The sequence below is a fragment of the Monodelphis domestica genome, chromosome 5 (assembly GCF_027887165.1).
Source record: "Monodelphis domestica isolate mMonDom1 chromosome 5, mMonDom1.pri, whole genome shotgun sequence".
NCBI classification, from domain to species: Eukaryota; Metazoa; Chordata; class Mammalia; order Didelphimorphia; family Didelphidae; genus Monodelphis; species Monodelphis domestica.
In genome coordinates, this window is record NC_077231.1 from 38,538,312 (window position 1) to 38,562,103 (window position 23,792).

The 23,792-nt window shown below is 42.4% G+C and overlaps 1 protein-coding gene across 4 annotated transcripts in view; it reads left to right on the plus strand.

The window, feature by feature from the left end:
• Positions 1–23,792, plus strand: part of COL2A1 (collagen type II alpha 1 chain) — a 44,763-nt gene that overhangs the window by 15,341 nt on the left and 5,630 nt on the right. For all 4 annotated transcript variants that reach the window (XM_056798373.1, XM_056798374.1, XM_056798375.1 and 1 more), the window contains 28 exons: positions 2,206–2,250; positions 2,590–2,643; positions 5,827–5,925; positions 7,057–7,101; positions 7,702–7,800; positions 8,216–8,269; positions 9,729–9,836; positions 10,264–10,317; positions 10,462–10,560; positions 11,168–11,221; positions 11,764–11,862; positions 12,298–12,351; positions 12,980–13,033; positions 13,444–13,497; positions 13,785–13,838; positions 14,929–14,973; positions 15,254–15,352; positions 15,760–15,867; positions 17,119–17,172; positions 17,515–17,568; positions 17,907–17,960; positions 18,923–18,976; positions 19,712–19,819; positions 20,597–20,650; positions 21,398–21,451; positions 22,617–22,778; positions 23,093–23,200; positions 23,669–23,776. In XM_056798373.1, coding sequence (XP_056654351.1) covers positions 2,206–2,250; positions 2,590–2,643; positions 5,827–5,925; positions 7,057–7,101; positions 7,702–7,800; positions 8,216–8,269; positions 9,729–9,836; positions 10,264–10,317; positions 10,462–10,560; positions 11,168–11,221; positions 11,764–11,862; positions 12,298–12,351; positions 12,980–13,033; positions 13,444–13,497; positions 13,785–13,838; positions 14,929–14,973; positions 15,254–15,352; positions 15,760–15,867; positions 17,119–17,172; positions 17,515–17,568; positions 17,907–17,960; positions 18,923–18,976; positions 19,712–19,819; positions 20,597–20,650; positions 21,398–21,451; positions 22,617–22,778; positions 23,093–23,200; positions 23,669–23,776 — 2,088 coding nt within the window. The remainder of the gene's footprint in view (positions 1–2,205; positions 2,251–2,589; positions 2,644–5,826; positions 5,926–7,056; positions 7,102–7,701; positions 7,801–8,215; positions 8,270–9,728; positions 9,837–10,263; positions 10,318–10,461; positions 10,561–11,167; positions 11,222–11,763; positions 11,863–12,297; positions 12,352–12,979; positions 13,034–13,443; positions 13,498–13,784; positions 13,839–14,928; positions 14,974–15,253; positions 15,353–15,759; positions 15,868–17,118; positions 17,173–17,514; positions 17,569–17,906; positions 17,961–18,922; positions 18,977–19,711; positions 19,820–20,596; positions 20,651–21,397; positions 21,452–22,616; positions 22,779–23,092; positions 23,201–23,668; positions 23,777–23,792) is intronic.

A 23,792-nucleotide genomic window follows, 5' to 3' on the forward strand; every position in this document is an offset into this window, starting at 1 on the left:
AGATTGACTCTTAAATGAGAGGACCTAGGTTCTAATCCTGCCTTTGATATTTACTACCTGTATGACTTTGAACCAATCAGCCTTGGTTTCATTATCTAGAAAAGAAAAGGGTAGGGCCAGATGGTCTCTAAGGTCTCTATGATCTTATTTATCTAAACCCTTACCTTCTGTCTTAGATATGATACTAAGATATCAGTTCCAAAGCAGAAGACTGGAAAGGGCTAGGCAATGGAGATTAAGTGAATTACCAAGGGTCATACAGCCAGGAAGTATCTAAAGTCAAATTTGAACCCAGGACTCCTCTCTCCAGGCCTGGCTCTTTATTCACTGAGCCACCTAGCTGCCCCTTAGTTTTTTTAATCCATAAAATAAAAGGACTAGATAGCTTTTGGGTTTTGTTTTTCTTATAAATCAGTAAGTTACTTATGGATTAATCTGAGGAGGGCAAAGACTCTAACAATGAGAGGGATCAGGAAAGGCTTTCCCTGAACTCAACATCTTGAAAGAAGAGAGGGAGATGACAACAGTGATCATGAAGGTGAGGATGGAGTGAATTCATTCTAGACACAATAGAGTCTGGAGATGGAATGCTAAGGTGGGACAACAGCAAGTAGATCAGTTTGTCCACCTGAATATGTGAAAGGGAGTAACATGAATTTGACTGGAAAGGTAGCCCAGAGCCAACCTTCCAGAACAGGTCCTTTTGGGAAAGATCTTTTTGCACTCCAAGTGCAGGAAATCCTTTGACTGCTGTAATTGGCACAAAGGCTGGTGCCATCAGCATTTTGCCTAATCGCTATCTTCTCTTTAGATGATTAGTTCTCTGAGGAACAATCACCAATACTGTTTTGAATTGATCAGACATTTTGCAAGGAGGCATAGGTACCTGAGCACCAGCCACAAATATCACATGGGCTTCCTGTTATGGCTGGAGGCACTGGTGTTCTCTAGAGAACAGAGCCAAGCCAGGGCTCAATGCTTCAGGTCTAGACTTGTTGCCAACATTCCTTGTAGAGGTTTGCAGGTGCTTTCTTTGGTTAGCGGATAATTCAGCTACTTGAGCAAGGGGCATTCTTGTCTCAGTTAGGGTTATACAGATCAGAATGCTGCTCAATTTTTCTTCTTTCCATCCCTGTTCCATCTTAATAGAGGTTGTTTTTCTTATTCCATTTTTATTCAGTTCACAATCATATATCTTCTTTCCCTCCTACATCCTCTCCACCAATTGAATAATAATGAAAAATAAAGATAAACCCTTGTCATAAATATGTTTAGTCAAGCAAGGGAAATCCTCACATTGGCCATCTACAAAGATGTAGATCTTGTTCTGCTTCATCACCTCTCTTTCAGGAAGGGGAGAATATGCATCAACTTTGGTCCTCTAAAGTCTTGGCTAGTCATTACATTAGAGTTCTTGAGTCTCTCAAATCTTCTTTTCTTATAATGGTAGTTATTTTATAGATTGTTCTCTTGGTTCTGCTGACTGAACTCTATATCAGTTCTATGGGTCTTCTCAGGCTTTCCTTTGAAACTTCAACTTTCATCACTTATTTTGGAAAAATAATGTTCTATTATATTCACGTACAATAATTTGTTCAATTATGTAACAGTACCCCCAGCAGAGGTTTAGTAGACATAAACTTGGGGGGAGAGAGAGACAGACAGAGAGACAGAGACAGACAGAGAGGAGAGAGACAGAGAGAGAGACAGACAGACAGACAGAGAGAGAGAGAGAGAGAGAGAGAGAGAGAGAGAGAGAGAGAGAGAGAGAACCTCTTTTCTTTCTGATAAGTCCAACACAGGATCAGTGGTCCATACAGGAATCTCTTTTAGTGTCTTCTTTAACACCAACTAGGCATTTCTCTCATGGAATCTACTGTTTAATCCCCCACTCTGGGTGGGCTTTATTATAAGAAACAAGAAAGTGCCATGGGCATGCTCTTGTGTTTCAATCTCATTAAGAAAGACTTCCTTTTTATGGAAGATTCTGAGGAATGACGAAGTCACCATATAGGTGAATTGCCTTGAGTTTCAGATTTGGCCTCCTTCTGGCTGATCCTGACAAACTTGGTAACTTCCTAAATTCCCGTCAATCTGTGTATGTGAGTGTTCAGATTAAGGGGGGAGGGTCTGTTTTCCCCTGGGGCTTCTAGGGGACTGGCCAATAGACTTCTCTCACTGACCCCCTTTCCTTATTTTTCACAGGGTGCTCGTGGCAATGATGGTCAACCTGGCCCAGCTGGTCCCCCTGTAAGTTGATTCCATATTAATTTGTTGTTGTGGACAATGGGGGGGGGCGAGGGACGGGGGGAAGCTCTACTTATATGTTCAGAGGCGAAAACTGGTTCTGCACTCTGGAGCTGGGCAAGTGGAGGCAGAGGTGTTTCCGCGCTTCTCTTTGACCTTAGTTTAATGAGGACCTCTGTCTGGAGACCCCCGAGGGCACTGGCGTCTGAATGCCTGCTGTGTTCTCTTTAACTGGAGACTAGAGCCAGAATTTTTGTAGAGCTCAGACAGGCTAACGTGGGGGAGGGGAGAGCTCGAGTCTTTGGAGTTGAGTCCGTTTCACTGTTTTTCTTTTGTCTCTAGGGTCCTGTCGGTCCTTCTGGTGGTCCTGGATTCCCAGGTGCTCCAGGGGCCAAGGTAAGCCTTTGCTGCCAGCACCACTGTAAATTCCCAGAACGTCCCTGAATTCTGCCCCCGACCCCCTCAAAGAGGCTTGTGAGAGCCCCTCTTCTCTTCCCAGAAATCTCGATTCCCCGCCCTGCTCCACCGTGCTCTGCATGAATAAAGCTAAGAATTTCTCTGGGGTCACCTGCTAGAAGGGAAAGCAAAGATAGCATGATAAGCAGCTGAAGGTAAAATTACAGACTCCAGAGGGGGAAAGAGGGAGATTAGAGTGAGGATAGTTGACCGGGAGAGAAAGGTAAGAGAGCTGCTTTCTTTCCAACAGTCTCAGGAGAGGAATCTAGGAGAGGCGTCAAAAAGTAAAAACAACAAGACCAGGGCAGGCTGGGAGGAAAGAGGGTGATGATAAAATGAGAGGAAGCATCACCCCCTCCCCTTTCCTCCTTTCTTCTCTACTTCTGCCTCTGCCAGAGTCTCATTTTTCTTTCCTGCTAAAATTGGTATTCATGGATTTTATAGGGTCCTGTTTTTTTTTTTTTAAGATAAAAAATTTAAAACACTGAATTTTGCAAACATGAACACTTCCATATATTAAGAAACACAGAAAGAGGTTTGTAGATGAAGCCATATATATCTGTTACATACAGCTTGATTAAAACAAACAAACAAAGAAACAACAAACCCAACATATCTAAACTGTTTTGTTTATCTCTGTCTTTTCTGGGCTTTGTTCTGTTATCTTGTATGTTTTTAGGACATTTCATTGATGCTTTAAACATTTCTCTCCTTTTTTTCTTTTGACACAACTATCACTCTCTCTCTCCCTTTTCTCTACCCCTTATAACAAACAAGCCAACAAAAAAGTATGTCTCATTCTGCATTTCTAGTCCTTCATTCTTCTCTCAGTTTTCTGGTGTCTTAGTTGGCCATAGAATTGATCAGAGCTCTTAAATTTTTCACAATCGGTTTCCATTGCAATGTTTAACTATTGTATAATTGTTCTTCTGGCTCTACTTTAATGTTCATGCAATTCATCCCAGGTTTCTTTTTCTGATAGTACAACAATATTCCAATAGAGTCATATGCCATAATTTGTCTAGCCATTTCCCAACTTAATTTCTAATTGTCTTCTATACAAAAAAGTTCTCCTTTGAATATTTTTTTGTGCTTTTGGATCTGTTGCTCCTTTCTTTGATCCCTTTGGAATATAAACTCAAATATGGTATACCTGGGTAAAAGAGTATGCATGGTCTAATGATTTTTTTTAATATAGATTCAAATTGCTTTCCAAAATGACTGGTCCAATTCACAATTCCATCAACAATATATTAATGTGCTTATTCTTCCACAAGGCCACCCCAAAACTGCCATTTTCTATTTTTTGGTCATTTTTTCCCAATCTAATAGCTATGAAGTGAAAAATGTATTAATTTACATTTCTTTTATCATTCAAGATTTGGAGAATTTGAATGTGGTTATTGTTGGTTTGCATTTCTTCTTTTGAGAACTGCCTATTTATATTGCTCGATCATTTATCTATTAGGGAATGACTCATTCTTATAAAGTTGAGTCAATTCCTTGTGTATTTTGAATAGACTTTTATCAAAGAAAATTCTTACAGCGATTTTTTCCCTAGTTAGCTATTTCCCTTCTAACTGCATTGATTTTGTTTGTACAAAAACATTTCACTTTTATGTAATTGAAATTGCCCATTTATTCTTCTGTGATTCCCTCTATCCCTTTTCTTTGTCAATAACTCTTTTTCTAGTCATAGTTGTGAAAATATCTTCTTCTTTGCTCCTCAGATTTGATTCTAATTTAATTATATTCATGTAACTCATGCATGTATTTTAGTAGGTGGATTCCTAAATATTTTGTACATTCCATACTTAACTTTGGAAGGAATTGTTTTTTTCTTTCTTCCTAATGGTTCTTTATATTTTTGAAATGTTTCATTAGCATTCTTTTTTCTTTTTTCCATCCCTATGTCCTCTCCACATCTGTCTGACCCTCGCTGATAAAAAACAAAAGTAAAATAGGTCTTTCAGGGCCATTTTAATAAGAGTTCTTCAGAGGATTAATAGAAACCAGTGGGAGACTAAAGCTCAGGGAAAGGCCTCTATGATTCAGCAAAGATTCTACTGTGAACTTTCCTGGAAAATCTAACTGAGTTTAGGCCAGGAGATGAATTCAGTCAGCTGGAATCAGGTTGCTTTTCCCTCTTGGGGTTTCCATGGCAACCAGACAGTCGCTGAGGCCCTGGGAGCCAGGTGAAGGAGAGCCACTGTGAAGAGGGACAGAAGAAGGTGAAGGCACTTGACCTTTACAAAAATGAGGATTGTAAATGGAAGATAAGAATGTTCTGAGAAGAGGAAAAGCCCAACCCAGAAACTTGAGCAGCCTTTGTCCTCCCAGCCCCTCTCCCTGGACTGTTTTCCAGGGAACAAACATCTTAAAAAATTATAATCCTCAGGAAAAAAGTGTTAAGTCGTAGAAAAACATTGGTCTGTTTTATATTGAATTGCCAGCGACTAACTTGAGTAGAAGCTTGAGAATCCACCCAGACTGGACTGTCATAGGTTACAACCTATAATCTGGTCCACTAGGCTGAGAGGGTCTTTGCTCCAGCATCCAGGTTTACCCCAAATCAGGGTCATCTAGAATTCGGAGCAGCATTGTGAACTTTCCAACTCTACCTTGGGGAAATTGATGGCATTAGGAGGCAGGTAGATGACTAGTAGCCTAGCAGCAGCCTCTTCCACTCAATGACGAAGATTAAAGATGATGCTATTGGGGGTAACCTAATTACTATTGCTATAGCTTCTAGTTTAGGTACTCTCTTGTAGCTATTCAGAATACAGAAGGGGTTTAGAATAAATAGGGCATCTAGGAGAAAGAAAAAAATGATCATGAAACAGTTGGAATGGAAGAAGCAGCCCCCCAAACTCTTATCACTTCAGTTTTAAATTTTCATTATATTTTATATTTATATCATTATATATTCTCAGTTTATATTCTTTTTTGTCTCTTGAAAAATTATATATCTGAAGTTTATCATTTCTGGTCTAATATATGTATGGATGGGACCTAAAGTTTGTATAATGCATATAACTGGCATGTAAATATTACTAACTTGGTGACTAGCTTCCTTTTCTTGTTCCTTTCATTTTACTGAAATCTGTATTCTTTACTTTTCAGGGAGAAGCTGGTCCCACTGGTGCCCGTGGTCCTGAAGGTGCTCAAGGGCCGAGAGGTGAATCTGGTACCCCTGGTTCTCCTGGGCCTGCAGGAGCCTCAGTAAGTGACAACCCCACTTGGGCATAAATGGTGCTGGGGTGAGGAGGGGCTGGCCCTGTGTAGAAGAGAAGTTCAGCGAGGAGGCTCTGGGAACTACAGGAGATCAGATCAAGACCTACTTGGTCCCCAACTCCCTGATTATAGACCCAGAAAACAGAATTCTCGAACCCTTAGGAGTTCTTGGAATATGGATCACCTTGAGCAGAACTTAGAGGCAGGGGAAGATAAGATTATGCTTCCACAACATCTTTCACATTTGCCTAGCTGCCCCCTGGTCTATTTTAAGAACTTCCTAACTGGTCTCTTTACTTCAAGTCTCTTCCTTTACTAATCCCTTCTCCACCTAGCTGCCAAAATGATTTTTCCTAAAACATAGATATGACTACATCACTCCCCTGTTCAACAAACTCCAGTGGCTCCCTCACACTATATAAAAACAATACTAGAATTTTATAACGACCAAATGCAAATTCCTCTGTTTGGCATTTAAAGCTCTTCATATGCTTCTTAGAATACCTGACATTCTTCAAATCTTAGTTCAGATGTCCTAAAAGAGACTTTTTCTGATATTCCCACACCCAGCTTTTAATGCTGTAACCCCCATTACACCCCATTTATTTTGTACACCTTATTGATTCCCTAGATAAAAAAGTAATCTCTTTGGGGTAAGAAAACCAATTCATTTTGTCTTGTAGTCCTCCCATCTCCTAGCACAGTGCCTACCACACAGTAGATGCCTAATAAATATTTGGTGATTGATCGATTTCTACAGGGGGTCCAAGGTTTCTGCTCTTCCTGCTCCCTTCCCCAGATGAAGGTTACCCCAAATTCTAGGAATTCACTGGCTTTTGTCCTTCACATTCCTACACTTCACTGCAAATGAGATGGATTGTTTCTTTCTCTATTTGCTGACGTTTTCCTTCTAGCCAAAGCCTCCAGACTCTTTCTCCCCATTTACTCCTGACATCCTTCTTTCAACTCCTAGAAGTAACAAGCAATTTAAAGTTTTCTTTAATAAAGTTATTTATTATTTTAAGGCAGTGCCAATCCTCAGCCTAGCAATTGTCCTCCCTATGAATTGAAAAGTGAGGTTCTTTCTCTGCTGCTTCAATAATGTCTCTTTGCTTTTAGGGAAACCCTGGAACTGATGGGATCCCTGGAGCCAAAGGATCTGCGGTAAATATTGCCTCCTTGTTTTATTCTCTTCCAGTTGAGTTTTCATTTCCCTAAGATGTGAATAACCCAATCATCTCTGGGTATGAGAAGACACAGGAGAGAGCAGGGATTGTCTCTCTTAGGGAAGGGATTCAGAGCTTAATGCCAGCTTTCTTTAAAATTATAATCTAAGGGCATGAGATAGCTCTATTCTATGTTGCTTCCCCATCAGGGTCTTTATCTGATTTATTTTTTGGAGCTTCTGACTATGTGATTACTGTTTTGTTTTTTAAAAGCTTGGCTAACTATAAGTTAATCATACCTGAAAGACTATGAGTTTCTCATTTCTTCATTCTCTAGTCAGGGTGAGCCTTCCAGAGATGGCAGTATTTTAATACTCCCTTTGGATGAGAGCAAGGAAGCAAATTTGGTATATGAATCCATATAGCTATTACAATTATAAGTCATGCTATGGGGGAGTGAGCAGAGATAGAAGAGGGATGAAGATAGCAGTCTCACTCTTGCTCACAAATTCCCTGTAGTTTCTCACTCCAAAGCCCCAGAAGTGGAGCATATGTCCCCCTTTCTCTTAACCCTTCTCTGCTTGGTATTAATTGACAGGGTGCTCCTGGAATTGCTGGTGCCCCAGGTTTCCCTGGTCCTCGTGGTCCTCCTGGTCCTCAAGGTGCAACTGGTCCTCTGGGTCCTAAAGGTCAGACGGTAAGGGCCTCAAGCTTACATTAAGTCTTGAAGGGTTTCCCTTGTTACTGGGTCAAAAGCATCCTGTTCCTTCATTAATGGAGCAATGGAAAGAATGCCTGATTTGGAATCAGCAGACCTAGGTGTGAATCACAACCCTATAGTCTTCCACAAATCATCTAACCTCTATAGGTATCAGTTTCTTCATCTATGAGAAGTAAGGAGGTTGGACTGGATGACCATTTAGGTCCCCTCCAGTCTTAAATCTTATGATCTTTAGGCAAACTTGACCTGCCTTTCCACATTGCTGAATTATGGGAATCCTTTTCTTTGGGATCACCAGTGGCTTTCACTCCACTCCCCACCAAACTCTGGATATTTTCATTTTGTAGTAGAGAGAGTAAAGAATGAGAACCTTTTTTTTTTCTTCCTTCAGGGAGAACCTGGTATTGCTGGTTTCAAAGGTGAACATGGTCCTAAAGGAGAAACTGTAAGTATCAAAGATTGTAGCTTTACTACATTTCTTTTTTGCTGTCTTGAAACCACTCCACCCAGCTCAGAGCCTTAGATTATCCAATCACCTGGGAGGCACGCTGTGTATTTTCCTATTTGGTAAGGTCATGAAGATGGCATTTTATGCTATGACTTTACTATGACTAAATTCTTAGGTGAATAGTGCTATGGATTTAAGTTTTTCCTGGTGCCAGGAGGAAAGGGCAAAGGGCAAAAAGTTATAATTTTGTTCCATATTTGAACCTTGGACACATCTCTGCTTTTTAGGGGGAAGATCAATATGGTGAGGGAACTAGAAGGTATGGCATATGGAGAACACAGGACTCAGGCGGGAAATGATAGCTGTTTTCTGGCTTCTGAAGGCCAGTTACAGGAGAGATGGTTTCCAGTTATCTTGTTTGGCCTCAGAGGGTAGAACCATAGTTGCAGAGAGGCAGATTTAATCTTGATATAAAGAAAAACTTAGCAACTATTGCTATCCAGGAGAAGAACAGGCTCTCTTGAGAGGTCCTCCACCATTGGAGATCTTCCATTGGAGGCTAAATGATCAGTTTGGAAGCATACAATGAAGGGAATTCTTAGTCAGGTACAAGTTGGACAAACTCTGAGTTCCCTTCCTGAAAGTTGAGAGGATCCTCCAGATCAACTAAGGCAGAGTATCAAACTCAACTAGAAAAGGGATCATTAAGCCAGATCCCTGGGGAATGGGAATGGGTAGAAGCCATATTGACTTAGTAAACCACATAACATTACCTGTGTTCTATTGTGTTTTTATTTTGCTAAATATTTCCAATTACAATTTAATCTGGTCTGGGCCACACTCAGGAGTATTGCTACTTACAGCCAGTGGGCAGTGTGTTTGACTCCTCAGGGCAAAAGCACCTCTCCTCATCTCTGGTTCAGATTTTGTACTTGGGTAAATGGAGTCAGAGATAATGGTTCATCTGTAGCACTTGGTCTTGACCTTCCTTGTGGAGATGGGGCTAGTGCTCTTCTTCCTGTAATTTCCAGAGAACCTTTCTGAACTTTGGTTAATTGTTTTAATTTTTACTTTATACCCTTGTTGCTACATAAACTAACTTAATAATTTTCTAAATCTTCTAAAACCCTTCCTCCTTGAAATCCAGGGTCAAGAATGCCTTAGCTGACTTTGACCTTGTCCTTCTTATTCAGCTTTAGCTGTGTAGATTGAACCTTTGAATTTATTTCTGGCCATCATTTCTCATTTACACCACCTAATTTTTTTGTGTTCCCAATCCAGTTGTAGAAAGGGTCCCCTCTGCCAGTTAAAGTATCTTTTCCTAGGGATGAATTTCATCAGAATATCTTCTGTTCCCAGGAAAGGCTATGTGGACTGTTTAGATTTACTAATATTTAACTTCCCCCAAGAAGCATCCAGATTCTTAGTAGACTTTTCTTTTGTGCTTTCCCCTCAGGGTCCTGCTGGACCTCAGGGACCTCCTGGCCCAGCTGGTGAAGAAGGCAAGAGAGGTGCTCGTGGGGAGCCTGGTGCTGCTGGACCTGTTGGTCCTCCTGGAGAGAGAGTGAGTAGAACTGATTATCCTCAAACTGGTGGTGGGATGTGGCTAAAGAGCCTTCCCACTGAGATGCTAGAGTTGGTTCCTGATCCGGGTCTCAACAGGGATATGCTTTGTGTGTCTTTGGCCCCTTGACCTCTCTGGTCATCAATCTCCCCTTTATTCCCTCTCCCATAACAACACCTGGAGATAATAATGCCTTCCCAATTCTTGCTTCCACATGATAACACGTATGAGATCCTCTGGGCTCTTTCATAGTGAGGTGGGGAGCAGCTCAGGCTGCTATTTTTAACGCTTTACCCTTCTCCTCTAAGACCTCTAAGACTAGTCTAGTGAACCTTATTTCTGGGCAGATAGAGGTGATACTCTCTAGTTTCAGTTATTTGAGCAGGGTCTGTTCTTAAATTTCTTGACCTCTCTTCTTTCTTCCCAGGGTGCTCCTGGCAACCGTGGTTTCCCAGGGCAGGATGGTCTTGCAGGTCCCAAGGTAAATAATCTCACTTTACCTTAAAAGTTATAGGTCTAGCCCCAAAGCTTGTTTGCCTATTCAAGTTGCTCTGCTTTGACCCACTCTGGATGTTATATGGGTCTCCTACTAATTCCCTCTCTCTATTAACCTTCACTTGGACAGGGAGCCCCTGGTGAACGTGGACCCAGTGGTCTTGGTGGTCCCAAAGGAGCCAATGGTGACCCTGGTCGTCCTGGAGAACCTGGCCTCCCTGGAGCCAGAGTAAGTTTACCAACCTCTTTGGACAGATGTTTCCAAGACACAGATTTGACTTCCATACCCTCTCTCAGAGCTCAGAGGCCCCTGCAATGAAAGCTTTGTTGGACACTTGAAAAATAAGCAAAAGACAGAAGAAGTGACCAGTGCCACAGTAATTGCAGAAAGGACTCAATTTTCTTCCAAGTCTGTGGATATGCCAGTCACATACACACATATATAATTCCTTCCTCTGCCCACGTCTACATCCTTTTGTAGGAAGGATCTACTCTCCAGGGTCTCTGGGTGATGCTATGCAGCAGGAAGTAAGGAATACATAGCTTCAGGTGCTGGCATCAAGGGGTATCTCTGGATCTGATTCCAGATGATGGGCCCTTCCATTTTAAGAAAGATACTGGGGTTAGGTGCCCATTTATTTGGACTCCAGTCTTTCCACCTATCCCCTTTGCCCCATTTGGATCTTATGACTAAATATCTCAGACCCAGAAATCTTATCCCCTTGAAGCATGCCTTCCCTCTTCCAAGGTTCTAAAGAGGATAGACCCTGAAGTAGTATGGGAACTAATAAAGGAGAAAAAGGACTCCTACTAGAACTTCTCTCTCCTCTACACAGGGTCTAACTGGTCGCCCTGGTGATGCTGGCCCTCAAGGCAAAGTCGGTCCTTCTGTAAGTTACATGCTATTATTTCCTGGGGATGATGGCTGAAAGACAGGAAGGAAGAATGATCTGTCAGGAGAAAAGAAGTTTGAGAATGTGGAGTAGGAAGGGGAATGACAAGTTAGGTATATGTGATTTGTGGGGAGGTGGGTACAGATTGTAATGACAGTGTTTGGAACTTTTTGACTGTTAAGAGCTGTGGGTAACATATTTGAAACTATATTTTTAGGACTTAGATGTTGTGTATTGAACAGAATGTATGGGCTATGGGGAAATCTAATTAGCATTGACAATATATTATTCTAAGGAAATTAACCCCCTTTTTTTTCAGAGAAGGAAAAAGCTCAAGAAGCTTCCTTTCTAGATCAAGATTTATGAGACAAATATTCCAGACATGATTAATATAATCATTAGCAAACTAGAAAAGTCCTATGCTGTCGTTTTTAGTTGCATAGCACTAGTTCAGGTTCTTGGTGCCTACCTGATGCTGGGTACATAGGCTTGGAGGTTCAATTTCTAGTAATTTTGAAATGGATGTGCTTTTTTCACAGGGAGCCCCTGGTGAGGATGGTCGTCCTGGGCCTCCAGGACCCCAGGGAGCTCGTGGGCAACCTGGTGTCATGGGATTCCCTGGTCCTAAAGGTGCCAATGTAAGTCATAGCTTGCATTTTCCCCTCCCCTATGTGACATTAGCCCTCCTGTCTTGCTTTCATTGCCTGTTCTAGTTCATGAACTGCTAATCTTAGGGCAATAGAAGACATTAACTTCACTATTGTGTGTAGTGCAGCTTCTATAAGCTCTATGCCAAACAAAACCAGAATTCTGGTGAAACACAAATACTCCTTAGAGATATCTGCCGTCTAAGTCAGTTTTAACTTTCAATCATCTTGGGCATGACACTGCAATATGGTGGTACATTCCTGGACTATCCTAATCTATTTCCTACCTCATTCTGGATACAGCACTGGCAACATGCTTCATTCTTGATCTACCTTTTGGGAGAACATTGTTCTACTGGCTTGGGTCATTCCTACAGCTTTCCTCTCAGGTCACCTAACCACAAGATTGTATTTTCTTTCCACCAGGGGGAAGCTGGCAAAGCTGGTGAGAAGGGACTACCTGGTGCTCCTGGACTTAGAGTGAGTATACTCCCTTTAATCACATCTATTCCTATTCCTCCAGAGCAGCTATGAACATAGGGAAGGCAAAGAGAGAGGATTAGAGAGAACATTTTAACATTTTTAACATTGCTGTTAAAAAAAAGGAACAGGTTGAAAGAACAGAAAGAGAGCATCATTTCTTTAACTTTTAGTTGTTTTGAATCCTTCATGTTGAGGAAGATGTGTGAGGATTAGAGAAGACTGTCTAAAGACCAACAGTGTGAAAAGAAATAAGTGTGACATGAGAATCCATTTCCAAAATATATGGCAGAAGCAAAAGTCAGAAGTCAAATTAGAAAGGACAGCATATAGACACATTGAAAATCAGGAGTCCAAAGAAAGGCTAGAAGTAAGCTAGAAGGAGATAGAGCTGAGGAATGTGGAGCTGATATACAAGGAATGCTAAAGAAATAGGAAATTGAGGATATGTTTATAGCTATGTTCTTGGAAAGTGGATTTTTTCATGGCATCATCAGATAAATCTTGTTGAAAAGACTCATGGAGAGAATGGAGACGGAGAAGATATCTTGAAGTCTGAAGTCAGAGTGCTAGATAATCAGAAGAGGGAATGTTTTCTTGAAGTCACCTGAGTTCTTTTCTTTTTTAGGGTCTTCCTGGCAAGGATGGTGAAACAGGTGCTGCAGGACCCCCTGGACCAGCGGTACGCACTTGCCTAGTCTCTCATGGGCATAGGTTTGGAGGTTTGGAGGCTAGAAGTAGAGAATGCCTCAGTCCATCTAGAAGTTATGTTAGTAGATTTTTGACATGGACATTTAAGACCTAAGTTAACATCAATCTGGTCATTGAGGAATGGAGAGGGCATGAACCATCAAGCTGCTCCACGTTCCTATCAAGGTTGCCAATCATTAAGCTTTTGAATAAGGAGAATTGCAGCTTCCTCTTGTAAATTTTACACACCAAAATAGAAACTGCCCCCAATATTGGAAAGTCCAGGAATTTCTTGCTATCTAAAGTTTCTTGTTGTATTCTTTACCTCACAGATCCCATCCTGTTGTGACTCATAGTAGTTCATTAGTGTATTCTACTCACTATTTCCCTTTTCTCCTTCAGGGTCCTGTTGGTGAGAGGGGTGAACAGGGTGCTCCTGGACCATCTGGCTTCCAGGTAAGTGCCAGATTAATTCTTTTTACAAAGGAAGGAATGGATTAGATGAGGGCTATTTCTGGATTGCAATAGACAATGTCAGGGAAATATCACCTACTGCCTAAAGAGTGGGAAGAATGGAGGAGAGGGCTACCACTCCATTTTAGGCTCTTAGAATCTTCATCCTTTGTTACTATTTCTCTCTGAGACTGAATCTGAGCCAAGGAAAAATGGAAGTGCCACCTAGTGCTTTGAGGGCCAGATTACTCCTTCATCCTGTGTTTAATATATGTCACTTTGGTTTCTAGGGACTTCCTGGCCCTCCTGGCTCTCCAGGTGAAGGTGGAAAACCAGGTGATCAGGTGAGTGTCTACAGCCTACCCACTTGGACAGAAAAGACTCCTAAAAATATTATATTTTTCCAGTTTTTAGCATTCAATTTTTTAAAAATTTGAGCTCCAGATTTTCACTCCTTTCTCCTCATCTTCACTGAGAAGGCAAGGTTATACATATGTAACTGTGCAAAATATTTTTCCATATTAGTCATATGAAAGAAAACACAGATCAAAAAAAACCCAACTCTAAGAAAATTGAAGTTAAAAAAGTATGCTTTGACCTGTATTCAGACTCCATAATTTCTTTCTGTGGTGGTGAATTGCATTTTTTATCACAAGTCTTTCAGAATTGTCTTAGATTTTTGTATTGCTAAGAAAAGCTAAGTCATTCACAGATGATCATTATACTATATTGCTGTTGCTATGTTCTCTTAGTTCTGCTCATTTCACTTTGCATCAGTTCATGGATGTCTTTCCAGATTTTTCTGAAAGCATTCTGCTCAACATTTCTTATAGCACAATACTATTTTATCATAATCAGATACCACAATTTATTTAGCTATTCCCCAATTGATGGGCATCCCCTCAATTTCCAGTTCTTTGTCACCACAAAAAAGAGTTGCTATCAATATTTTTGTGTGCATACGTCCTTTTCCTTCTATTTTGATCTTTTTGTGGATATGAACCTAGTGGTGATATTGCTGAGTCAAAGCATACTGATAGCCCTTTTGAACTTAGCTCCAAGTTGCTCTCAAGAATGGTTGATTCTGTTCACAACACTATTAGTGCATTGTGTCCCAGGGATCCTTGGGAAAAGATTATTTTGATATCCTTTGCATTCCTAGCAAGATAATACAATGGAGGCATATGCCCTAAAAATACTCTGTGCTGTGAATTCTATCAAAAACCCATTCGACTGAAGTTCACCAGCATCCCTTCTAATACAAAGAGGCAAGCAATGTGGTTCCCAGCCTAAGAATACTTTCCAGCTTCCCTGAATTCCTCACACTGTTGGAGTCTTCTTCTATGGCCTCTAAGCAAACCATCACCTGGGTAACCCATCCTTTATGACATCTGGAAACTTCTTCCTCATCTTGAATCCTTTGTGTTTTCCCAGGGTGTTCCCGGTGAAGCTGGTGCTCCTGGCCTCGTGGGTCCCAGAGTGAGTATGCTATCTAGTTGACTTATATTATAGTATGAAAATCCTGACCATTTCTGGACTATCTCCCCTGGACTCGCTCTTTCCTTTATTCCACTCCAAATCAGAAATTCTACTCAATTGCTCAAAATCTATTCTTCTTTCTTGATTCCATATATTCTATTTTGATTAAGTGTCTCAGCCTCCCCAATCTCTGTCCCTAACCTTCCTCTACTGCATGTGATAAGGGTAATGTCACTAACCCTGCTCCATCCCGATAGTTCTTTGATTTCCTCTACTACAGGGTGAACGTGGTTTCCCAGGCGAACGTGGATCTCCTGGTGCTCAAGGTCTACAGGGTGCCCGGGGTCTCCCTGGAACTCCTGGAACTGATGGTCCTAAAGTAAGTGGGTTCTGAAGATTTAGGGGCAGGATCTAATGATGTTTCCCTGAAGGGTGCCAAAGGATCTGCTTCTACCTTCCAGAGGAAAGGTTGGAGAAGAGTCCATAAATTATAGAGAGCTGGAAAGAGTATGAAGGTTTAGGATGGGAAAAAGTAGTATGACAGAGAGAGTCACAACTCTAAGCGTGGTAAAGGCTAAGCAGATGACATTAAATGACTTGCCCGGGGTATACATCTAGGAAATGTCTGGGTCAGATTTGAATCCAGGTCCTCCTGACTCCAGGCCACTTAACTGCCCCTATATGGATGCATTTTTACAAATGGAAGAAAGGGAAGGAAAAGGTTTCTCTGTCCTTGGAGCTTGGTTGTTGATGTTTCAAATCACAAATTCTTTCTCTTTAACATAGGGTGCAACTGGTCCAGCTGGCCCTAATGGTGCTCAAGGTCCCCCAGGTCTGCAAGGAATGCCTGGTGAGAGAGGTGCAGCTGGTATTGCTGGGCCAAAAGGAGACAGAGTAAGTACCAGTTCTCAAGTATGAATGTTGCTCCACTCTCCACCATCTTACTACCTTCTAATCTAGATCATGCCCTTGCATTATTCTTAAATATATTTAGGGGAGCCTATTATTGGGAGGGAAGAATGGCCTATCATGACATCTTGGCAAAAGGCTCAGTGGCCCCCAGAGTGGGAAGGGACTAGGTCTGGTGATTAGGAGTCTAGAAGTCAGGACACTTGACAGCTCATGCTCCCTTGAATACAAATCTGGCTTTGAGATCCAAGTAATGATGCTTCTTCCTCTTTGAAGGACTTTGAGACAGGGAATGACCTCTGGGTAATATAATTAGAAGTTCCCTGAATAGAAGTTCTTTCTCTCTTTTCATATCATTGACCATAATCAAGATTATTGTGTTGAGTCCTTGACTTCCAGAAGCTTTCCCTTTACTACTCTCACCCTTCCCTCATCTTTTTTTTTAACCCTTACCTTCTGTCTTGGAGTCAATACTGTGTATTGGCTCCAAGGCAGAAGAGTGGTAAGGGCTAGGCAATGGGGGTCAAGTGACTTGCCCAGGGTCACAGAACTAGGAAGTGTCTGAGGCCAGATTTGAACCTAGGGCCTCCTGTCTCTAGGCCTGGCTCTCAATCCACTGAGCCACCCAGCTGCCCCCTCTTCCCTCATCTTCTTGATGAATTGAGGACAAGATTCTGGGCTCCAATAATCTCCTATTTCTTTCTACTTTCATGCCATTCTCCTGCTTTAAGGGACCCATGACATTCATACACATCTTTCTGTAGTTCCATGCTTCATGATACCATTTTCCTCCACCTCAGATTAGCATCCTCCATCCTCTGCCCTAAAATGAGTCCTTTTCCTTTGCTCCTTAGATTTGCTTTATAGAGTGCTGCTCAGTGTTTAAGAAGTTCTCTCCCTCTCCAAGAGAGGGATTGCCCTCTCCTGATTTAGCCCCTTCTTTCCCACTTTCCCCCCTCAGTTCCCTGCATTCTTTCCTATCATCCCAACTAAACAAAGGACAGTACTCCCTTATCAGCTGGAAATAAAGCTTTTCCACAACAGGCTAACTTCACCCTACTTGTCAGTTCTTGACCCTTTGACCTCCTCCATGAGTGCTTGGTCCCTTCTCCAAACTTGGTCATCTCAGTAGTCTGGGTGTTGAAGAGGAGTACTCAGGTCTACTTAAGAAAACATTTGCAGTGGGGTGGTGGATGGGGTCCAGAATTCTGTTAAAACTTGTATTTATCTTCTCAGGGTGATGTTGGTGAAAAAGGCCCAGAGGGAGCTCCTGGCAAAGATGGCGGCAGAGTAAGTAAAGGGAATTGAGTCACATGGAAAGTTTGTGTATGATTGACAATGGCCTAGGGACTCAGTCATTTGCACTTGCCCCTGGCTATGGGGACAGAATTCCAAAAACTATTGGGATAGATGATCCCTGCTCCTGTCAGCTAGTATGGGTTAAGCAGAGGCAAAAAACAATCTGGCTGAGCCCTAGAAGGAGAAGAACAGATTTTAGCAAGTGAGAAAGTTAATGAAATCTACAGAGTTTGGGAGAGTCAATTGATTCAGTGACTGAATCTTTATAGAGTCTCTGCTGTATTTCAGATGCTGTCCTAGTATCTTAGAAAATCTTCTCTCCCCTTTCCCTAGGGTCTGACTGGTCCAATTGGTCCCCCTGGCCCTGCTGGCCCCAATGGCGAGAAGGTGAGTTGTTATTAAATTTTCTCCTTTAGGAAACAGATGTCAGTTTCCATAGAGGGTAGGGTTCTCCCCATTCTAAATCAGGAGATTCTCCTTTGTATTTCCTCATTTTTACCTTTCTGAAAACTCATATTCTTTCTTTTTGCTAATCCTAGGACCCTTATCTGTCTTTATGGCATGAAGGCATCTCCAAGGGGGTGGGGCGGAATACTATTAAGAAGTTATTGGTCTGAATGATTGGGTTGTTTGGGTCTTCTGTTTATATTTTGGTGTTAAAGAATTTCTCTAGGACCAAGGTCTCTGTTCATTTAACTTAATCTGGTTCATTCTCTTCTCCCTAGGGTGAATCTGGTCCCCCTGGTCCTGCTGGAACTGCTGGTGCCCGTGGTGCCCCAGTGAGTTCTTATTCCTTATTTTTTAGAAAACCCCCTCCTTTATCTCCTGCTCACTTTGAACCTGGAATAGCACCCCTATTCTCCTGGGTGCCAAGGAATCTGTTTTCATCTAACTGGTGCTTGGGTCTCTGAAGATGGTCTAGGAAATGTGCACCTTTCCTTCTCTCTGGGCTTGGAGGACAGTGAATGTCATAAGAGTATATACCTGAATTTCACTGGCCATGGTGCTACTTGCTGCTTAAGACCATTGTGCTGAAAAGTAGATTCTTGAAGCTGGGCTTATTCTTTTGTCAAAGGACTTTGGAATCTTCAGTTACTTTCGGATGCCCTTTAAAAGAGACCCTAGACCAGAAGTCCTTAACTTCTTTTTATGTCATGGATCTCTTTGACAGTTTGATGAAGCCTACTACTCCCTTCTCTAAAATGTTTTTAAATGCATGAGATAAAATATATCAAATTACAAAGGAAACCAATTTTATTGAAACATAGTCATCAAAATGTTAACACTTCCAAATTTATGTACCCCTTGAAATCTGTCCACAGGTCCTATGGAGGTCTGTAGACCTTTGGTTAAGAATTCCTGCCCTTGATCTAGATCTTAGGGCATGTCAGTGAAATATGAAGAGCATTGCTCTAACATAAACGCAACTAGGAACTGGTCAGAAGAATTTTTGACTAAGAAGTCTTAGTCAAAATGGAACTTTGTGCCAGTGAGCATCTTGACCAACAGATTTCAGGACCTGACACTTCAAGTTCCCAATTTTTCAACTGTTTGCTAGGACCAGGAGGAAAAATGCTAAATCCAAATTAACAGTCTTTTTTCCTTGTGGGTTACCTTCACTGGCTAACCTGGGCTTCAAGGTTGCCATAGTCTCTCCTTGTCTTTGGGTCCCAGGGTGGGAGCTAAAGTAGTCAAGATGTTGGACGTTCACATGTATTCATTGAGACTCCTTGTACTATAGGGTGAACGTGGAGAGACTGGACCCCCTGGCCCAGCTGGATTTGCAGGCCCTCCTGTAAGTAACTTCTTCTACCCACTGAATCATTCACACATATTTTGGTTGTCATTTGGGTCACTATAGCCTCTAGAATGGGATGTGGATTAACTTTTCAGGGCCTTTCTAGGTTCCCCTTTGTTAAATTAACTTTGTTCAAGCTCTGGTTCCATGGAGAGTATCTCTCGGGGCACAGAACCCCCACCAAAGCCATATACAGAAGTCAGGAAAACTAACTCTCTCTCTCTCTCTGACTGTCCCCCTCCCTCTCTCTCCCCCCTTCCTTCCTACCACCTCTCCCTTCTTCCTTCCCTCCCTTATCCCTAGCCTTTGATAGAGATTTCCTATTCTTCTATCTAGCTAGCTCTCAAAAAGATTTCCATGTAGTTTCTTGGATTAGTCCAGAGGGATAATTATATAATGAAACATGATCTTCCCATCTCAATCGTTCAAAATCTACAGGTTCTCATGGCATCCTTCTTCTAACTTTATTATGGGTGTGGTGGGAGGGTGTTCTAGGATTGTGCATCCTGGGGCTTTGTCTTAACCTGTAAGGGATGGAGAGGTAGGATGGTGATGGAAAGGTTTGGGGGAAATAGTAGCTCTCTCTCTAATCCTCTCCTTAGGTCTGTTGGGCCATGGTATACTTTCCAACATGACACAAAACACATACATGCACATACACCTTTTACTCTGGAGAAGGGCTTTCAGTTACTTTCCTCATTTCTCATTCATGTCTATTCTTTTGTGAGACAGGGTGCTGATGGTCAGCCTGGTGCTAAGGGTGAGCAAGGACCATCTGGCCAGAAGGGAGATTCTGGTTCCCCTGGTCCTCAGGGTCCATCTGGAGCACCTGGGCCTCAGGTAAGTAGCCCTAAGTTCTTTCAGGAACTATTTCAAAGCTTGGATTCACAACTAGGATAGAAGGAGGTACCTGTCCTGGCCTCAGGTAAGCTGGCCCTTAAAGGCCAAGGTCATGGCTACCAGGGAAGAGTTGGTGCTATGAAAGTTGCTACCTCCAGGACCTCAGCTAGTCATGGGGACTCTCCCTGGGTTTGGAGTCATTGGTTTTTACTGAGGAGCCAGGCTTCCATTCAGGAACTAGTTTTCTGGGAATAGTTTGGTCCTTTCATCAATAAGGCCAGATCTAAAGACAGCAAAAGTCAATACAGGGGATCTGTACTTCCAAATTAAGAAAGGGAAGGAATTGGAAAAACCAGTGGGAATTCAGAGAAGGCTCAGGATGGTGAGCTCATCCCTGGAGGAGGGGTGTGTGTGTGTGTGTGTGTGTGTGTGTGTGTGTGTGTGTGTGTGTACAGAACCCAGCAAAGACCAACTATTTACTGTCTACAATGAATAGAGTCAATGACTATATCTCCATAGGAATGGAGGTTGGAGTAATATAGCAGGAAAAACTTCCTGGGAGCACTGGCTCCAGTGAAGGTTAGGCATCCCCTTTCCCAGAGATCTCCTTTCCAGACTGGTGCTAGCTAGTGCTGAACATTCAACACCTCTAAGTCCATTTTGGGCATCCAGTATCTTCCCTTTTCTGGTTTCTGCTTACCAAAGCGAGTCTCCTTTAAGATAATATGGCACTATTAACTTCTCCAACTCACTTAACTCTTTCTTTTCCCATCCTAGGGTCCAACTGGAGTGACTGGTCCTAAAGGAACCCGTGGTGCCCAGGGTCCTCCTGTGAGTTTCATCCTGTCCCTTCTCCTTTCTTCCTTAACCCACTTTGGTAGGAACCAGAGGGAGAATGGGGCTTAGAGATTATTGGAAGTGAGGGAGTAAGAGACTGGGAGAACACAGGGGGTTTTCCCACCCCCTTAAGTAAATGCTACCTGGAGAAGGACTCAATCTTGTGGTTTCTGTTAGGCATTCAGTTCACATGAAGAGTCCCTGAAAAAGTTCAGAACAGATGGAAAGGGATGATTAAACCTGTGTGCTTGTCTTAAAAACAGCACTTCTGTTATTCATTCCTCTTCTATTTGTGTTCCTTTGTTTTGTTCTTTCTCCTTGAGTCCTGCCAATTCCATGATGGCACAGCAGCAGTTTGGGGGTGGTAGTGGTGAGGTTCAGACTTTTGCCTATGCCATAGCACATGATGGGTTTTGGGAGCTTTCTTTACCTTGATCCACACTGCCTTTTGCTTTCTTTGTTCACCCCCATCCCCACCTCAGGTGGGTGCTACTTTTGGGGAGCAACTGAGAATCAGAGCCCAGTGCATGGGCTCAGTGAAGCATCTCTGTCTGCACTTGGGTCAGTTCCAAGAGGGCACACTTTTTCCTTACGAACTGTGGACAGAAAGCCTACCATATTCCACCTTCCTCCCTTCTTATATTTCTAGAATTTAAGATTTAGAGAGAGAGCAATTCTCTAAACTTGTTCTAGGAGCTTCCTTCCGGCTCACAGGTTCAATGACTTTCTTTTCTTACCCAGGGAGCTACTGGATTCCCAGGAGCTGCTGGCCGTGTTGGACCTCCAGGTTCCAATGTGAGTTATTGATCCCGGTTGGTTTTTTTCTCTATGTCTGGGGGCATGGACAGGAGAGTGGTAGGTCTAAGCATCTTGGCACCACAGGTTGGGGCAGATCAACTCAACCAGACAGAGGACTCATATTAAATCATCTTCTCTTTTCTTCCCTAAGTTCATGAATGAACTTGAGAGAGCAGATGAGGCAGGAAATACCTTGGGCATGGAGCCTAACTGCTCTCTTTAGAACAAAGCCAACCCAACATAAGCTTCTGTGTGAAGGAAGGTCCTGAAGTGGGGGCATGTTTGTCCCTGTTCCCCACTTTCTTCACTAACTGGGAACAGGACTCTCTAGTGGATTTGGGACTAAATGCTCAATGAGGAATCCACAAATTCCTGACTCAGAACAGTGGAACTCAACTGCCTCTAATTAACAATAGTAGAGAAATTTCCTTCTTCAGGGGCTGGTCTTGATGGACTAGATCTGAGAGGTCTTTTTCTAACTTAGATTTGAAGACTTATTGAGCATCAGCTGTCCACCCAGCACTATACTAGGCACTGTGGGAATGTTAAAAAAAAAACAACAACAAAACAAAACATGAGATGTGGTCCCTGCCCTCCAAAATCTTATTATATATATATATAGCCAGGAAATGAGTACCATTCATAAAAAGAGAACTATTGTAATCCTACAAAACAGTAACTGAAAGGGTCTTATATTTTAAATTCCCCTGATGGTATAAATTATATAAAGTCCATAGGAGTCTCTGAGGAGGGAGAGAGTTCCCTCTGATAGTATGAGGGCTCCTGCCAGATTTCACAGGAGCTGTGGATTTTGGTTAAGGATAGAGAAGATAGTTGGAAAGGAAGATGGAGGACATTCCAAGATAGTTGGATAGATAGTTGGAAAGGAAGATGGAGGACATTCCAAGAAGAGGCCATTGAATGGTAGACCATTCAAATAAAGAGATAATAGAAGATAAGACTGTAAAAAACCAGGTTGGACCAGATTACTTTATATAGAGGGAATAAGGAAGGTTCTTAGAAAGCAGGTATGGCTTTTCCAGGTCCTTAGAGCACTCTGCCTAGGAAGCTGAAGGCAAATGTATATTCTTCCTCAGGCTATTGATAGGTTGAGACAAGAAACTGTGGAGAACAGGTCCCCACTGTCTGTTTTCTACTTCAGGGTAATCCTGGTCCCCCTGGTCCTCCTGGAGCTTCTGGAAAAGATGGTCCCAAAGGATCTCGAGGAGATACTGGTCCCCCAGGTCGGGCTGGTGATCCTGGTCTTCAAGGTCCTGCTGGTGCCCCTGGTGAGAAAGGAGAGCCTGGAGATGATGGTCCCTCAGTAAGTTTTGTGGCCAAGCCTTTAACTTTCTTCTTGGGGCACCCCATGAATATGATCAGTGCCAGATTCTCAAGACTCAGCTCAAACCTCCTATTCCCTCTCCCACCTACTTCCTGTGGTCAGGAAATGGGTTAGCTTTTGAATTAAAATGGAGGGAAGGAAGTAGAAGGGAGATTTCGTTTTTTGAGGGAGGGAGAGAAAAGGACCATACTAGTAGAACATGACCAACTCTAATTCCTTGAGAAGTTATCCTGTGGAAACAGGTATGGATTGACTTCCCTGGATCAGTTTTAACTTTGTTTCTTCTTCTCTAGGGTCCTGATGGTCCTCCCGGTCCCCAGGGTTTGGCTGGTCAAAGAGGAATTGTTGGATTGCCTGGTCAACGTGGTGAAAGAGGCTTCCCTGGTCTACCTGGCCCTTCAGTGAGCAATCATGTCTCTTGGTTACTGAATTAGACAATGGTCCAGATGTTGTTCTGGAGCACCAAACAGACTGACTATATTGTCATGGAGGTCTCATAGATAGAAACAATTTCCAGGGTCCCCTATCCCCACTGCCCTCCAAATGAAGAGGTTCCTAATATATATATATATATATATGTATATATATATATATATATATATATATTCATTATCCTTTGGACTGAAGGGAGGATTGAAGCTACAGATGGCCCTAATTTCTACAGTGGAGGGTAGAGGAGAGCTGAGAGGCAGCTTGTACTCATCTCCCAAGCCCTAAAGGTTGACTGAGACTTTATCAACATAACCTGGCTGTCTGACTGATAGCATAAGTGAATTTCCCTTGACTGGCTTTTCCCACAATAGCTGTGGTGACCCAAAACTACTAGAGGGACTGTGAATTCAATATCCATATTCTTGATCTTTCTCTAGGGTGAGCCTGGCAAGCAGGGAGCTCCCGGAGGTTCTGGAGATCGTGGTCCTCCTGGTCCTGTGGGGCCTCCTGGTTTGACTGGTCCTTCTGGTGAACCTGGGCGTGAGGTGAGCAATGGAGCTT